This window comes from Lycium barbarum, chromosome 11 (genome assembly GCF_019175385.1).
Source record: "Lycium barbarum isolate Lr01 chromosome 11, ASM1917538v2, whole genome shotgun sequence".
NCBI lineage: Eukaryota > Viridiplantae > Streptophyta > Magnoliopsida > Solanales > Solanaceae > Lycium > Lycium barbarum.
The window spans coordinates 90,593,698-90,611,617 of record NC_083347.1 but is presented as its reverse complement, the minus strand read 5'-3'; the positions used below and the strand labels follow the sequence as shown (position 1 = coordinate 90,611,617).

The 17,920-nt window shown below is 34.7% G+C and overlaps 2 protein-coding genes across 2 annotated transcripts; one reads left to right on the top strand and one right to left on the bottom strand.

Annotated features, from left to right (window-relative positions):
- Positions 1-2,042: 2,042 nt before the first annotated feature.
- LOC132618345 (stress-induced protein KIN2-like) lies at positions 2,043-3,974 on the bottom strand. The gene is made up of 4 exons (XM_060333408.1): positions 3,740-3,974; positions 3,109-3,171; positions 2,555-2,617; positions 2,043-2,316 (listed from the first exon to the last, which is right to left on the bottom strand). The coding sequence occupies exons 1-4, from the start codon at positions 3,794-3,796 to the stop codon at positions 2,242-2,244; spliced, it is 258 nt and encodes an 85-aa protein (XP_060189391.1). The 5' UTR covers positions 3,797-3,974; the 3' UTR covers positions 2,043-2,241.
- Positions 3,975-14,794: 10,820 nt separating this feature from the next.
- Positions 14,795-15,763, top strand: LOC132619976 (uncharacterized). Its single transcript, XM_060334729.1, has 2 exons — positions 14,795-15,217; positions 15,272-15,763. The coding sequence occupies exons 1-2, from the start codon at positions 14,795-14,797 to the stop codon at positions 15,761-15,763; spliced, it is 915 nt and encodes a 304-aa protein (XP_060190712.1).
- Positions 15,764-17,920: the final 2,157 nt, after the last annotated feature.

The window sequence follows — 17,920 nt, the reverse complement described above, 5'->3', positions numbered from 1 at the left end:
TTTGGGTCCAATTATACCCCTACCGTCATACTTTAGACACAAATATACCCCTCTACCGTTAAAATTGACCAAAGTTACACATGTTATTAATATTTTAATGAATTAAATACATGTGACATGCCACCTCACTAGTCAAATCCAATTTTACCCCTCCACTCCCAATCTTGTTCTGCCCCACCTACCCCTCTATTCCCTAAGGCTCTGATGTTCCTTGATTTTGGTCGGCCTCCCCTAAGGTCCGGAATTGGCTTCGGGTTCAAATCTTAAGAAGCCCAATAAAACAAGTTGCCGTGAAATTTATGAGGGGAGGCCATGGAAGTTGATTTTGAGAACTAAAGCTCCTTCTGAAGTTGCTTGTTTTGGATCAGTTGCTGCTAAGGATGCTTGTCTTACCCAGACACTCTCCAAAAGAGGGGTTTTCATTATATACTAGGTGTTTCTTCTGTGAGAAGGCATTGGAAACAATTAACACCTACTACTACTACTACTACTACTACTACTACTACTACTACAACACCGTGGTTGGTCCTGGTAGATTCGGATAATGTTTTTCAAACATTTTTGGAGTTCAATTGGTGATGCCTCCTAAGGATGTGAAGAGTTTGCTCGTATGTTGAGTTGGACAGAGAGTTGGAAAAGAGCTGAGACCGATATTGTACCCCTTCCTCCGCGAAATTCGTCCACTTTAGTAGAATTACTGGAAGAAAATTTCAGTTTGTGAAAGTGGTTCAATGGTGGCAGTAGTAAAGGGGAGGTGGGGTGGAAGAAGATAGGGAGTGGAGGGGTAAAATTGGGTTTGGTTAGTGAGGTGGCATGCCACATGTATTTAATTTATTAAAATATTAATGCTATGTGGAACTTTGGTCAATTTTAACGGTGAAAGGGTATATTTGTACCTAAAGTATGACGGTAGGGGTATAATTGGACCCAAAGTATAACGAGGGGTATATTTGACCCTTTTTCGATAGTACAGGGGTATATTTGGCCCTTTTCCGTTACAAATTTCCTTTTAGTTAAACGAATTTTTTCACATGAGATTGGTAAATAAGATACAGGAGACCATTATAATATCATTTTCATCTATTTAAATTGTAACTGGTTAGGGGAGATCAGTTTCTAATTTACAGAGATCGATTTATGGCACATTACAAATATTTTTTTTAGTAATATAACCCTTTTGGTAATAAATTGTGAAAAAAACAATGCATAAGATCAATGAATAAAGCACATGAGCTATTTATATGGTTCATTCTCTTCTATACAAATTGTACCGGTCACACGAGATAATTTCCTTACTACTTCCTCTGTGTCAATTTGTTTGGCACATTTACTATTTGAATAATTGAAGAGGCTCTTCTTTTATCACGTTTTCAACATTTTGAATTATTAACTATTTTGATTTGCTTCTTTTGTAGTTTGCAAACTCTATTTCCAATTGAAAATTTGAGATCTGAATTCACACTAAAAATTATGTATTTTGACCCTTGTACACTGAACCATACCGAATAAAGTGGAGCAAATCGAATAATATAGGTTGAATACATATGTGGTTCATTAAGTTGATCCGAATTTTTTATTTAACATCTCAACTAAACGTTTGAGCTATTAAGCACTTAATTTATATCAGATATGTGTTCATTGAACATCTTGTGCTGACATAGCGGAGTGAGTGTTTTTCACCTCTTTTGAGAGCGTCAGCTAATTTCAAATTTTCTTAAAATTACTTTTTTGCCCATTCATGTACTTGGCTCTGTCTATCTTCACCCTATGTCTCTAACTTCGGGCGGAAAGTAATTTTTTCCGGTGATCGAATGAACACTCTTCAACCACAAAAACAAAATTCAGCCACTAGATTGAATAAACACTGAGGTCAAACTCCAAAAATACTGAGCCAAGAAAAGAAATCAAAATCCATTTTACTTTCTAATTAAAGCCGGCAGACTCTCGTCCATTTTACATTTTCATTCGGACTCATTATTGTAATTAGACAAAAAGAATCCTCGTCATTCATGCATAGAAGCTTGAAAAGCAGATTAAGCCAGTACATAAACCTGGAGTTGAATCACATATATACTGCAAAAGTGTTCAAATGCAAGTAGGAAAACTACTTAATTAAAAGAAACATTATTACAATATTATTGATTCAGACTCAAACAAGAGTTCAAACCTAAGCAACATAATTGGACATAGCGTAAAGTAGAAGAAACACAATCGTCATAACATGGTACAAATTAACGTGGTTCATTTGTTCATGCCAGTGGCGTTTTTAACGGCATCAACTGCTCCTAGCGTTGAGGTCTTCACTTGCTCCCCCACCTAAATCAATATCACCAAAATAGAAAAGATCATTATCACCAAAATAGAAAAGATCATTATCACTAGTAAATAAAGTTTAGAAGAATGAGAATTATTGCAATAGATAATATGTAGGACCAATTTATGTTGGTATAACTGAATTCACTGATTTCAAACTCGCTGACCTATTATCATTTTTTTTAAACTTAAAATTTGAGCATGTCTAATCAATACAATGAATAATTAAGAATGTTCGAACCCCTTGCGCTGTTTTCTGGGCAGACTGCGCAGCATCTCCAGCCTTCTCCATCAAACCTTTTTCCTGATGCATAACAATATCACAAGTGTTATCTATTATATACTAGAAAGTAGTAGCTTAAATCATTTCCCGCCCTTAATTACGTACGTTGGTTGCAAGAAAGAACATTTAATCTTTTTTTGTTTTATGCGCTCAGTATGCAAAAATCTACTGACACAACTAATTCAAATTTGTGCTGCATAGGTCCACTAAGAAAATCAACAGAGTTTTTTTTTTTGTTTTTTAATTTCTTATATCAAGAAAAATGCTAAAGGTGATCCGTCGCGGAACCATAATTTTTATTAGGGATTTAAAATATAAAGAAATAAACATATGAAAAAAAATGAAAGGGGAGTATATTTTACATTTACTGTATACATAAAAAATTAATTTTAACCTTATATATACAATATAATTTTTTTACGAAGGAAATTCGGATGAACACATTGTGGTACCGAACTCCCCCCATAAAGGTGATTATTTAGCTTCTAACGAATAATTAAGAATGTTCGAACCCCTTGCGCTGTTTTCTGGGCAGACTGCGCAGCATCTCCAGCCTTCTCCATCAAACCTTTTTCCTGATGCATAACAATATCACAAGTGTTATCTATTATATACTAGAAAGTAGTAGCTAAAATCATTTCCCGCCCTTAATTACGTACGTTGGTTGCAAGAAAGAACATTTAATCTTTTTTTGTTTTATGCGTTCAGTATACAAAAATCTACTGACACAACCAATTCAAATTTGTGCTGCATAGGTCCACTGAGAAGATCAACAGAGTTTTTTTTTTTTTTAATTTCTTATATCAAGAAAAATGCTAAAGGTGATCCGTCGCGGAACCATAATTTTTATTAGGGATTTAAAATATAAAGAAGTAAACATATGAAAAAATGAAAAGGAGTATATTTTACATTTACTGTATACATAAAAAATTAATTTTAACCTTATATATATAATATAATTTTTTTACGAAAGGAATTCGGATGAACACGTTGTGGTACCGAACTCCCCCCATAAAGGTGATTATTTAGCTTCTAACTCGTTAGGAAGGAAATTTATAAGACTAAGATTGGGACTATCATATGTACTCCTATTACTAGTTACTAGAAGTTAAAGAAAAGGGAAATCGCATGAGCAATGCAGACCTGGTGTTGGACCTTGGTTTCGCCACCTTGGGGGATTACTTTCTTAAGAGCATCCATGATTTGCCTTTGAACTTGGGATAATATAGTGGGCACAATTAATTAACTGAAAGTCTTGCAGATCTTGCAGCTAATTGCTTATGGGATGTGTGTAATTGTTTTACAAAGACTTTGTATTTATAGAAATGTAAGCTGATCCAATGCCGACGCTATAAAAGCAAAGTGGTAAAAGACATTCTTGGCCACAAGACTAGGACGAGGTTGAGAACCCGTGACCACGTCCTTTATAGATATTATGTGAATCTTAGTAGGCGTTTAGCCATGAAAATCAAATATTTTTCACTTTATTTGAAATTTTGAAGTTGAAGTTGAAGATGGAATTGTTTTTGGTTATAGTTTTTGCAAATAATATTTAGTTGTTTGAATGAATTGAAAGTGAAAGAAGTAAAAACAAGTTTTTAGGCGTTTTCCAAATTCCTGAAGTTGTATTTGAAATTTTCATGGTCAAACGCTGATTTCCAAATAAAGTGAAAAAAAATTCCCAAAAAACGTGAATGGGTCCTTAGTTGATCCGGTCCATTTTAGTTGTCGTGCTTACTAAAAATAACTGGTCCACAATAATTTTCATTTTAGAAAAACAAGATAATATTGTTGAGAATATAATTAAATAAATAAATTGTGTTTTCTCTAACAACTTAAACTCTTTAGATAAGATAATCACACATTTCAACATTTTATCAGAGAACATAGAGTTCCTAAGATCGAACCTCAACCCTGCCCATTATTAAAAAGAATTTTCATATGTTTGGCCCATGATATAAAAAAAAAAAAATATCAGGCTCACAATTGAGGCAAACATTATTAGTTTCTACCTTTACTCTTACTTGATAAATATGGAGAAAGATTAATTTGGTGAAAAAAAAGTAGTATGAAATTGAGATCAAAGAACAAATAGTTAATTTCCTAAAAGGTTACCCATGTTTTGACAATTGTCTCCTAACATCACTTTTGTTTCTGTTAGGACTAGAATATCACTAAACTATCACTATTTTCCTCAAAAATACTAAACATTACAAAACCTCCTTCTCTCCTAATTGGCATGTCATGTCACATTAAAATTTTATTTTTTAATAATAAACTTATAAAATACTTTCAAAGACCTCCCTCCAAATTTGGCTTTATAACACTTCGTTCCCTTTACACTAGCGTCCCTTATTTTGATTCTTTTGTAACCAAACTAAAAATTTTGAATACTAAAAATTATTTATGTTCCTAATATAATAATAGCTTCTCATTGATCGTAAGACTTTTCCTAATTTATAACTATCTAATTTTATAGGTAAAGTGCTGTTTTTTTTTTTTTGGTTGTGCTTGAAAATTTTAATCTCAGACGCTAAAACACGAAATTTATCAACTGTGATATGAAAATTGATTCAAAAGGCTTGGGCTTCATATTGCTTCATTGATTATTTTTAAAGTCTCACGATGTATATACAGTTTCCAACCCTTTTTCGTAGATATAATTATGCTCTTTCTACCAAAAATATTAGTTTAAAACTTATTGCAGTTATGCAACTATAAGAATTTTAAAAATGGATTATCATCTCACCATCTAAATAGTAAAAGCAAGATGTGCTCATTTTAGCCTAAATATTGCTATTAGTAACGTGATTATAAGAACAAAGAGAAATGTTGTCGTAACACTAGAATTTAGAATTTGTCATAGTGATGTTACATTAACACTATAATTTAGGATTTCTTATTTAAATATAAGATAGTTTTAAATATTTAGCCTAACTATTAATATAATACCTAACAATTTTAGGGGAGAGAACTGTTATGAAATAATTGTTCCCATAATTAAGTTATAAAAGGATAAATTTGGAATATATAGATTTTTATTATTTAAACAAGTTTGGTTACAAAAATCCAAATAAGGGAGGTTAGTGTAAATATCTCAAACCACAAGGGAACTAAGTGTTATCAAGACAAACATGGAGGAAGGTCTTTGAAATTATTCCATAAATTTTAAAAAAAATTATTGTGACATGGCATGCCAACTAGGAGAGAAGAAGAGTTTTGTAATATTTAGTATTTTTTGAGGAAAATGGTGATAGTTGAGTGATATTGTAGTCCTAAAAAAAATAAAAGTGATATTAGGAGGCAATTGTCAAAACATGAATGGCTTTTTAGGAAATTATTAGGATAGTTTAGTCAAATTTACCTTTTAATTAATATCCCCATCGTTTCAATTCATGTGACATAGTTAAAATTTTGAGAGTCAATCAGTTTTTTTTTTCCGGAATTTTCTTTATTTATCTTTTAAATATTTTAAGTTTTTATTTGCTTTGAATTTCTTGTGGTTGTGTGTAATTTTTTGTTTTACAAAGACCGTGTATTTATAGATCTGTAAGGTCAACCAATGCCGACGTCTAGATATTTTGAGAAACAGTCACCGACACATGAGATGAGAGTTCATTTATGAGATTTTTAACTTATATGGAGATATTATATGAATCTTATTAGTTGATATTCAAAATATCGTACTTAAGTGGACGAAGGGATGGTTGAACGTTGTTGTATGTATTGAAAACTTGGTAGGTAAAGTTCGTGCACGGGCCCAACCTCAAATGGACAAAATTAACATAAATGAAGCTAATTAATACGTAGTCTGTTAGGTATGAATAGTAAATTTAATTTCATTTTTAGTTTATGATCACCGGTGTTTTAAAATGCGTTTTCAGGGCAAGGCCCGGAGCTAAAACACACCGAGGAGTATAGGTGGGCGTAAGTATCGTGAGGCGTAAGTCCCAACTTTCCGGGCGTTCGCCAAGGCGGAAGCCCGAATATTTTGAGCGTTCATTTGGGACGTAAGTTTCGAGAACTTTTTCAAATTTGAGCTAAAATTGCTTAATAAGGTTTTTTAAAAGTTAATTCATAGTAAATTCTCAAACTAAAAATCTCAAAAAAGTCAAATATTTTTTCTAATAGTTTATCCTTATTTTATAATCTTTTATCTGTTTTTTACAGAGTAACAAATATACTTCAGACCTTTGTATGCAAAGTGGAAACTACAAATCAAAGGGTTTTGTCCTCCAATTCTTACTATGCTTCCATACTTGCATTTTCCTTCTTTATGCTTTATTTTCATAAATATTTTTTTAGCATTCTTCAATTTATCTTTTTCAAGATTGTTTTTAGTTTTAGAATTTCTTTTGGTAACACATTAGTTTAGATAATGTTTTGAACAGTGTTTTAAAAGGCGGGGGGGGGGGGGGGGGGGGGGGTGAGGCGGACCGTTTTACTTAGCAAAGGGCGAGGCATAAGCCCCGAGGCATGGGTGTAAGCCCCATGGATCTTTAAACTTTTAATTTACAATATAGTAACATAGTTTAATAATAACACAAAATTATAAAAAGTGTATTAATAGTTTAAAAAATTAGAAACATGATTAAAGAAACTCTATGAAATAAAATTAAGTGCAAATAGTGCAATGATATAAAAGCTAGGGAAAAGGGTTCAAAGCACACTCAAACTTTGGCCTTAATTGCCATAATACACTCTAACTTTGCGGGGGTCCTATGACCCCCCTGAACTTTTTTTTTTTAACGTATTATTGACTGTATTATCGGGTGACATGGACAAGCAAGTGAGAGCACGCTCGTTGAGCGCTTAAGGCTGGACTTAAAACCCAACGGAAGTCCACATAATCCCTTTATTTATTTTTTCATTAATTCCACAATCCACAAAATAAAAACTCAAACGAGGGGAGTTCCTTTCTCCATCGACCACCACTGCTTTAGTTTTTTCTTTCTCCATTGATGCCGCTTCTTTGAAGAGGTAAGGTGGTTTCCTTTAAATTTCTTCTCTTTAATTTACATTTAAAAACTTAGGGCTTACAATATCTTTTCCCAAAATTTTTGTTAAAAAATTAGGGCTAGCTGTGGAAGAGATAAGATTGGATTTGAATAAGCTTTGTATGGACAATGAAGATCCAATGTTGAATGTCGATGCGCGATGCAGTCATGGTCTCTTGCTCCCTTTAAAGACTTCCTAGTCTGACAACAATCCTGGAAGAAGGTATTGGTCTTCCCCTACTATGGTCCAAAGAAGTGTAAATTTTTTCGATGGAGGGATGCTTCCAAAGTTGATGAAATATTGAAGTACATTATTCCAATATTGGTGAACGAAATGAAGGAGATGGACGAAGAATTAACTTTAAAGAAGAAAAGAATCAAGGAATAGAAGAAGGATATGGAAGTTCTAAGAATGCGGAGATGCTGAAGGAGGTTGAGATGGAAGAACAATCTGCCTCAAGCGTTAAGAAAATGAAAGAGATTGAAGAACAATCAAGTGTAATCAATTTGCCCGAAATTGAAAATTCAAAAGAGATAAAAGTGAAAAGAAAGGGATCAATCACTTTAGCTTTAATATGATTTTCACTTTTTGTATCTTGATTTGTTTTTCTAGTTGAATCAATTAATTCAATTGGTTAATGCAAGGAGATGCAAAGACTTGTCATGACCAATTGCCATAGTGGTCCTTGTATGTTTCAAGTTGAAGTCTTTTGTTTTGTGTTTAATCTAAGTTTGGAAGTTCTTAGGGAAATGTCTTTTGTGTTGTGGTTAATGTAAGTTAGGAAGTGCTTTGTAGTTGGCTTTTGTCATGTGGTTAATGTAACATTGAAGTTGATCAATGAAATCCCTTGTGTTAGTGTTTATTTTGGTAAAAACAAATTTCAAATGGAATTGATTTAATAATACTACACTGCCAAAAAGAATCATATTGGCAGCATACTACACTGCCAAAAAGAAATGAAACACAAAGACCTTGAATAAAAATTGATAGAAATAGACCATAATATATCTAACATAAGTTTGTACAAAAGTAGTGCATCACATTCATAATGATGCAACATTCAAGTGCACTAGGATAATGTCACAAAACAACCATCTTAAACAACCATCTAAACCATAACTACATCTAAACCACAACTACATTAGTTTGTTTATCAAAAACTGCAAAAACTACCAACATCTTTCTTTCTTAACCTTCCCCTTCCTCTTGCAGGTGCTTCAGAGGCAGCAGATGGCTTTCTTAGCCTTCCCCCGGCTCCTGCAGGTGCACCAGTAGTAGTAATTGGTGTCTCCCTTATCCTGGTCCTTGTTTGAGTAGCATCACTTGATTCAGCAAAATCACTTAGTCCATTACCAAAGCTTGGTTCAGCAGCAACAATATGTGGTCCACGCCATAGCTTGTTCTAGCAGAATCCTACAAAGAATATAAAAAATATTATGTCAAATTCAAACCAGTACTACTAATATGATGAATGGTAATTTAGAAGTTCATATCTTTAAAGGACAACATCTTTTATTATGGTTTTTACCATGACAAATGCTACAAGTCATGTCAACTCCTTTTCTTAACAACTTACCACATCTTCTTGTCTCAGTGGCTTCTCTTCTCCTAACCTTCTTTTTCCTGCCTGACATAGGTTTTACAATTGGTGGTGCAATATAAGGGTTAGAGGACAGGACACATTTTCATGTTGGTGACTGGTTGAAGGAAATAACAGTTAGTTCTCAAGCAAGTTTCCTTACTGTAGCAGCTATCAAAAAAGTCAATAGGTTCATACTTCTTGTAGAATATGGCTGCAAGGGAATGTGCACATGGTATTCCTTTGAGCATCCAGGCCCTACAACTGCAAGTTTTGTTTCTCAAGTCAACAATATGTTGATATGGCCCATCATTAATTTCAAGTCCTCTCTCACTATTAAACTCAATATTACAATCCATTGACATCTGTATGTTTTTTCCTAGTTCCCTCAATGCCATTGGAGATATATTGGTTAACCATGTGTTTGAAAACTGACTCAACTGACCTAACTTAGTCATTATCTTCACCCTTATCTCTTCCAGTATGGTGATAATGATTTTGTGTCTTGGCCCTAGAATTCAAGAATTGAAGCTCTCAGACATATTATTGTCTACACTATCATACTTAATATCGGTCCTAAAGTAAAGTTTACACCAAGTCTCTGGTGGATAGTATAGCAAATCAGCAATAATGTTCTTACTAAACAACTTCAATTTGTCCAGATTTACCCTTATTTCTCGCTCAACTGTGCTTCTTGCATAGGCCCAGAATTGGTTCCTTCTTTAAAGACCTCTGCATTTTTTTTCTCAGTTGGCTAGAATGTGTCTTGCACACACCCTGTGCTCCACCTCTGATAAAGTTCTTTCATAGTTCATTGAAGCCCCTACAAATGATAATACATAGTTAGAATTTAATATTAACTGGACGAAAACTTAATGAAGAAAAGTAAAGTCATTTATCATACCTTTTGCATGTCTGAAATCACTGTATAATCTCTAACATCCCCCAATCTCAAATCCTCTATGAACAATTTCAAAAACCATGACCAAGTGTTCTTATTCTCCTATTCTACAGCAACCTAAGCAATAAGCAACATTTGATTGTTGCCACTTTTAGCAACAACGGCCAACAACTGTGCTTTAGTTACTCCCTTCAAGAAACAACCATCTAAGCCAATATATTTTCTTCAACCATCCAAAAAAGCCTTTGTTAAAGCATCAAAGTAAATATAGAAACTTTAGAATACCAACTTACCACTTTCATCAGAATCATCAACCTTTACAACACAAGTACTACCAAGATTAGTCCTCACCATTTCATCCCTATAGTCCATTATTCTTCCAAACTCTAACATATGATCACCCATGATTTATTGGAGTACTTTAGCTCTAGCTCTCCTAGTAGCGGTTTTTCCAACATGTATTTTCAATTCTTTTTTAATCAACTGCTGAAACTTAAAAATCCTAATATTTGGTTGTTCATGTATGATACGCCCAAATTATACCTTTAATATCAGGAGTAAGCAGTCGTTGTCAAATATAGAACCCAACGAGGTTCGGGTTGAATCCCACAGAGAATACAATGAAGAAATATACTTGTTAAGTATAACGCTCGACTATTAGTCTATATTTCAAGGGAGAGGGGAATATAATAGTAATTGGTTTGATGTTTATTCATTAATGATTAAGAGTTATTATAAGATGTAAACTATTGGTAAAAGGGACTAAGGTTGTGGTTCCAATGAAAAGTAATGCGCTTGGGTATCATTTCAACTCATTCATATGCCTAGGTGTATTAAACCAAGGGTCACATGATTCTTGCCAAAAGTTTTCCAACCAAATTAACAAATTTCATCCTAGGCTTTTCCAAGCCCTAGAATGTTTTATATGAGAACACCCATTTAGCCTCAACTAGCTTTAATATTCCTAGCTCAAGCTATTAGATAGATTTAATGACCCAAATTGTTGCTATTAACTCTTTTCCTAACCTCTACTTTCTTTTCCAAGCAAAGTAATGGTATTAAGGCACAAGTAATGTTCTACACCATCACAAGACATTAACGCTTGAAGAATTAATAGAAAACACCATTAGCTTATAAATGAAGTATGAATATGAAATTCAATCACATAACTAACACATTTGGTCCCACAACCTTAGCTAAAGAGTTTAGCCATTAATATTCATTAAAAGTAAAGCAGTAATATAAAGTGTATTCATAAAGCTTACAAAAGTATTGAATGGAGAAGATGACAAAAGCAAAGGGATCAATTAAAAGCTTCACCAACCAATAATAAATGAGCTCCACAAAAATACAACTTTAAAATCTGTAGAATAATGAGTCCAAAACCCTAGAAATCCATTTATAGACTTTCCAAAACGGGAACAAATTCCAGACGAAAATACCCCTGCGCATCTGGTGCGAATCGCACTTGGCGTCGCATGTGCAACCTGCGACTACCAAAGTCTCGCAGGTACTGCATCTTCAAACAGCTGTGGTGCATCATCTGCTGCATCAGGTGCGACTCGCATACACCACATGCTACTTACATGTGGTACTCGTATGCGTTGCACCACTATCTTCAGTTTTGAGTATCTCTGTCATCAGATGCTGCACAACCTGCGACTCGCATGCAGTACATGCGACTCGCAGGTGATGTTTTGGTTCACTTTAGCTTGTTTTTGCTTCATTTTGCCTCATGTTGCTTCCAACACTTGTTATTCTACAAATCAACACAAACACACGATAAAAAACATCAAAAGTACTTGAGGATTAACAAAAGATTAAGCAATTGGCATCGAATGCGCCGTAATTTCACGACACATCAATGTAACACCTCAAAAATTTTAAACTAACACATGAATTATCAATTGACCATATCTTGATAGTAAGGATATATTTTACTTCGCAATTCCTAAACGTGAGTTTGACGATATTTGAAACTTGTTTGAAGTGTTATGGTGTAGTTATGTAAACTACTCCTAGTATTATTATCTTAAGTAAACTAAGAAATGGAATAGTTATTTAGTATTTTGGGTAGCCACTCTTTCATATTTATCCAAAGATTTGGGCAGCCACCTTTTTCTTTCACACTTATCCAAGGTGATATATATCACCTATGTGAAGTATCTTTCTCTACCTCCTTTCATTTCGTTTTCTTCAGAAAAAGGAAACCCCAAAACTCCTCTTCTCTCATCAAAATCTCCCACTAAATCACCAACAATACATGTTTTGGTTGAGCCATAAGCTACTCCATACTTTTGATGTAAGTTCACCAAAGCCGTTTTTGAACTGGACAGTTGTTAGTATTTTCAGCATATTTCCTTGTATAGATATTCGTTTTAAGTGATCCAAGCTATTATGGAAATCTATTTCATAGCTCTACAACTTTCTTTCAGGCTGCACAACCTAGTTTTTCTTGTATTTACCCAAAAAGGGGTGATGAAGTACAAAGCAGGTGCTGTCTAGAGTTCAGTTTCACAAACCCTCCATGTACTACTGTTAGCATTTTGAGCATAATAATTTTTTACAAAAATGATATAGGAGTGATTTAAATTTCTCTGGAACTCCAAGACATATATCTACAACTTTCATGAAGACCACAAAGTCTATTTTTGTTGTTTACCCCTTTGAAACTAAGCCACAATACAAGACAGTAGTACTGTCTAGAATTTCTATTTTGATAGTTTAGGGTGATTTTTACTGATATCATGTTTAGTTTCGATTGCTGAAACCATTGAACTTAAATAGATATTTGATTGTGTATTTAAGGTATATATACTCTTGTACAATCTAAGAGGAATTGATTGACGAAGTGGACTTTGGTTGGTCTATGGCGTAGACGTTTTGAACTCCTCGAGTTGTGGTAGAACTTGTTGTGTGGTAAAACGCCAAGTTCGTGTATAAATCTGAACTTGGAATATCTTTACTTTCTGCAATTTTTGAAGTATCTTGATGTGTTGTTTCTTTTCTCTTCACTTTATATCATTGTATGGTTGTTATCTCAAATATTGCAAGATATTCGCTAAATCGTCCACTTGTACGAATTGCTTGATCATTTTGCATTCTTGTTGGGACTTTTTCCTTCTTGTGGTTGTGACTTTGTCACCGATATCGGCATGCCCCTTGACTTGGATCTTTTTCCATCTTGACTTTGAATTTTTGGTTCGTATTAGTTATGGAACTTCTCCATGTTAAGTACGAAGTAGACAACCATTTTTAATATGGTTCTTGATTCTCTTGATTATTGGGTTTTGACCCTACTTGATTTGGGGCTTCGGTCCATCTTGGTATTGATTATGCTTGGTGTGATGGCGTGACGTCCATATTGGGCAAAATTTGTTATTTGACAAACGCTCTTGAATTGATTTATAAGCTTTCTTGATACTTGAGCCTTTGAATATTGATATCGATATTTGGAAACTCTTTAAGGTTTGATAATTGATACATTTGATACACTTGTTTACTTTATTTATTATTATCTCATTGAGCTACCTAATACTGACAAGGGAATTGGAGAATCGAATGGCTCCAAGCCCAAAGTTTATGCGCCACTATGCTTTATGCTTAGCGATAGTTGTTTTCTATCGTAGGTAATGTACGGGAAGAGATTTGAAGATGGCCATTTGGAGCAGACTTTTTGGGAGCTTTAGTGAAGATCACATTTGCATATGCATTTAGGTTCTGTATAGTTTTGGGACTTGTACATGATCCATATGTTACACTTATGTATAAAAATTGGGAGGCTTGTTGGACCACAAGTCCATAATCTTGTAACTTGAACTTGGTGACTTGTTTTGCTGTTTTAGGGTGTGCTAATAACCCAAGTCCTGTCATGTACTAAATTTATATTTTGTCTTGTAATTATGTACCAAGGAGGAGAATAGTTTTCTTTAGATATTCATAAGTTTGAAATTCATGTATAATATGAACCTGCAATGGTGCCGAATGGAAAATATAATTTCATTAGGAAGTTAATTCAAAATTGTGATTATTTAAGAAGGGTGCTACCACATTACATTGATACTCTGGTATTGTATTTCTTTAAGTAATTTTACGAAGTATATTATGAAAAAAAAATGTAGCACCTTTAAACCTTTTTTGCATGGGCCTATTTCCGCTGCTAAATTATTGTTAATATCTTTTTAAATAAATTTTTTCTAAATATTATAAGCATGAAATTAGCTTTTATTTCGTAAGTGGCATCCTACCAAAGGGGGTGCTACAAGTTTTGGTATCAGAGCCTTGGTTTTGTGGTTCTAGGACTTTTGTTGTGACTTGTTGGTACACTTGTTTCTTTTTAACATGTTTTGTTGTGTGTATTGTGCATATGCATCATGTATATGTCCCTAATGCAATGTGATCTTCCCTTATGTAGGAATTAAGTCATGGTCTCTTCTTCCTCTAATAGACCTATGAAAGCCACTCATGAGGGTTTAAATAACTCCAATGCCCAACCTCACTTACAAGAAGGGGTTGGAGAACATTTTTCTAAACCTAATGTTCCTCGTACTTGTGGATCTGAAGTGGGAGATAATCAGAGTGCAAGAGTTGGGCCACATCCTCATATGAGTCATAGTACTTCTGCTGTTGATCCTTCTTTTTAACAAATAGTTGATTTCTTTCATCACATGGCTAGAAGAATGCCCGACCCTACTGAAATAAACTTTGACAAAATGAGAAAATGGGCGGAGTTGAGTTTGAAGGCACTGTTAATCCTACTGATGCTGAGCAGTGGTTGGAGCACATGGAGAGAGTATTTGAGCAATTAGAGTGTTTAGAAGCTGCCAAATTTAAGTATGTTGTCTCACTGTTACAAAAATATGCTTATGACTTGTGGGTAAGTGTGCCGAATGCCAAGGAAAAACCTTCCGTTCTTACTTGGAATGATTTTGTGAAAGAATTTCATATGAAGTATGTCCCACTTGCTTATCATGATGCAAAGAAAAAGGAGTTTCTGAATTTAGAGCAAATGAGTATGTCTATTGCGGAATATCAACAAAAGTTTCCCAAGCTTTCTCGTTATGCTGGTGGTATTATCAATAATGGAATAGATAAGTACAGGCGATTCGAAGACAGTTTGAATGATTCCATCAGAAAGTTTGTGGCATTCCTACAACATGAGAACTTTTTTAAACTAGTTTCAACTGCTCTAACTTAGGAAAGAATCAACAAGGAACAAGCTAGTAGAAATGAAAACAAGTTCAGAAAAGCTGATGTAGATTTAGGAGGTCCATCTAAAAGGGGAAGGTTTGACAATTGTAAAGCTGGTAGTGTTTACAAGTCAGCCCAGCATAAGCAAAATATATCAAATTTCTCTACTCCTAGCACTCCAAGCTATGGCCAAGGCAAGACGCGTATACCCACTTGTGCACAATGTGGAAAGAATCACTATGGTACTTGCAGGAGAGCTTCTGGTGCTTGTTTTAATTGTGGGCGCTTCGATCATAAAGTGAAGGATTGTCCAAATCCTAACCTTATTTCTTCTCTGTGTACGGAAGGCTCAGTTCAGAAACCTATTACCACTCCTTCTCAAGGGAATAGAGGTGCAAGATCTAGAAACATACAAGCAACAAGTGCAGGTGGAGCTAATCAAGCTAGTGGGTCAAGAGCTACATCACGAGCTTATGCTATGAGACAGAGGGATGGCTAAGATGGGGCAGACGTGGTTGTTGGTAAATTTCACTTATTGGGCTTATGTGTTGTTATATTATTTTATCTTGGTTCTAAACATTCCTGTGTTTGCTCATCATTGGTTTTTCCTAAAAATGTGAAATCTGTAAGACTTGATTGTGGTGTGCTTGTCCAAAGTCCTTTGGGTCAACAGGTTGTTTGTAATCAAATCTATTGAGGTTGTCCCTTTGTGATTCAAAATCTAGTCTTCCCTGTTATTTGATTGAAATGCCTTTCCAAGACTATGATGTCATCGTCGGTATGGATTGGCTTCGTAGATACCATGCAATAGTTGATTGTAGGTCGAAGCGTGTGACCTTTAGAGCTCCTTCATTTTCACACATCATTGTTGAAGGTGAAAGATCATTGACATTTAATATTATCTCCGCGGTTGTGGCAAGAAAGATGGTTAGTCAGGGTTGTGAAGCTTATCTTACTCATATATTTGATACACACCTGGATAGTCCAAGCCTTAAAGATATACCAGTTGTATGTGAATTTCTTGATGTTTTCCCTGAAAATCTTCCTGGATTTCCCCCAGAAAGGGAAGTTGAATTTCCTATAGAGGTTATTCCTGGAACTACTCCTATTTCTATAACTTCTTATCTAGTGGCTCCAGCAGAATTGAAGGAGTTGAAAATTCAATTGCAATAATTTCTTGGGAAAGGTTTTATTCGCCCAAGTATTTCTCCTTGGGGAGCTCCTGTTTTATTTGTGAAAAACAAAAGATGGCACTCTTAGGCTTTGTATTGATTACCGGCAATTGAACAAGGTAACAATTAAGAATTGATATCCACTACCTAGGATCGATGATTTATTTTACCACTAAAGGGTGCTAGGTTGTTCTAAAAAATTGACTTAAGGTATGGGTATTATCAACTGCGGGTAAGTGAACAAGATGTTCCTAAAACTGCCTTTAGGACTCGATATGGTCATTATGAATTTTTGGTGCTGCCATTCGGGTTGAAGAATGCTCCCGTGGCATTCATGGATATAATGAATCGCGTATTCAAGCCTTATCTTGATCACTTTGTGGTGGTATTTATAGATGATATTTTAATATATTCCAAGAATAGTGAAGATCATGAAAAGCATCTCCGGATTGTTTTGCAAATTTCGGAAGAGATAAAGCACTATGCTAAGCTTTCCAAATGTGAATTTTGGCTTGGTGAAGTGGCTTTTCTAGGACATGTTGTGTCAGCTGAAGGTGTGAAGGTGGATCCTGGTAAGATTCAAGCTATTTTTGAATGGAACCGCCTAAAAGTCCAACTGAAATAAGGAGTTTCTTGGACTTAGCGAGATACTATAGAAGGTTCATTACAGGCTTCTCCATTATAGCCTCTTCTTTGACTAAACTCTTGAGGAAAGATGTCAAGTTCGTATGGGATTACAAATGCCAAGAGAGCTTTGAAAAGCTTAAATTCTTGTTGACACAAACTCCTATACTTACTCTACCAACTGAAGGGAAAGAGTATGTGCTATATCGTGATGCTTCTCATCATGGGTTGTGTCCTGATGAAAGAAGGGAAAGTGGTTGTGTTTGCCTCTCGAAAATTGAAACAACATGAATTGAATTATCCTAATCATGACCTTGAGCTTGCTGCCATAGTGTTTGCTTTGAAAATTTGGAGGCATTACTTAAACGGAGAAAAGTGTCACATATTTACTGATCATAAGAGTTTGAAGTACTTGGTTACACAGAAAGATTTGAATTTGAGACAATGTAGATGGCTTGAACTCATTAAAGATTATGACTGCACAATTGACTATCATCCGGGTAAAGCCAATGTGGTGGCAGATGTGTCACGACCTGACTAGGGGCCGTGACGAGTACCCGATACTTGTACCGAGCACTCCTTATCTATCATATTACCTTTACCTCTTAGCAAGCCGTGTAAACAGAGCCATATTTTTTTTTTGAACATTAACATTAGCAGCGTCATTATGAACATAGGCTACTAAACTTCGTTATCACTTTCTATAACAACATTAACATGCTAGAACACCATATGTCTAACTGTACCTGACTGACTGTACATATCTGTCTACGAGCCTCTAGACATAGTACGCTTATACATAGAAAGGGCTAGGTGCTGCCGTGCCCGAATATACATACACAAAATAGTACCGCAGAAGT

What these genes read in the sequence shown, in the direction of transcription:
- LOC132619976 (XM_060334729.1), top strand. Translation starts at nt 14,795, where the DNA reads ATGGGCGGAGTTGAGTTTGAAGGCACTGTTAATCCTACTGATGCTGAG. An exon ending in ATTCCATCAGAAAGTTTGTG is followed by an intron (nt 15,218 to 15,271) that starts GCATTCCTACAA and finishes GCTCTAACTTAG; the next exon opens with GAAAGAATCAACAAGGAACA.
- LOC132618345 (XM_060333408.1), bottom strand. Translation starts at nt 3,796, where the DNA reads ATGGATGCTCTTAAGAAAGTAATCCCCCAAGGTGGCGAAACCAAGGTC. An exon ending in CCCAGAAAACAGCGCAAGGG is followed by an intron (nt 2,618 to 3,108) that starts GTTCGAACATTC and finishes GTTATGCATCAG; the next exon opens with GAAAAAGGTTTGATGGAGAA. An exon ending in CCCAGAAAACAGCGCAAGGG is followed by an intron (nt 2,317 to 2,554) that starts GTTCGAACATTC and finishes ATATTGATTTAG; the next exon opens with GTGGGGGAGCAAGTGAAGAC.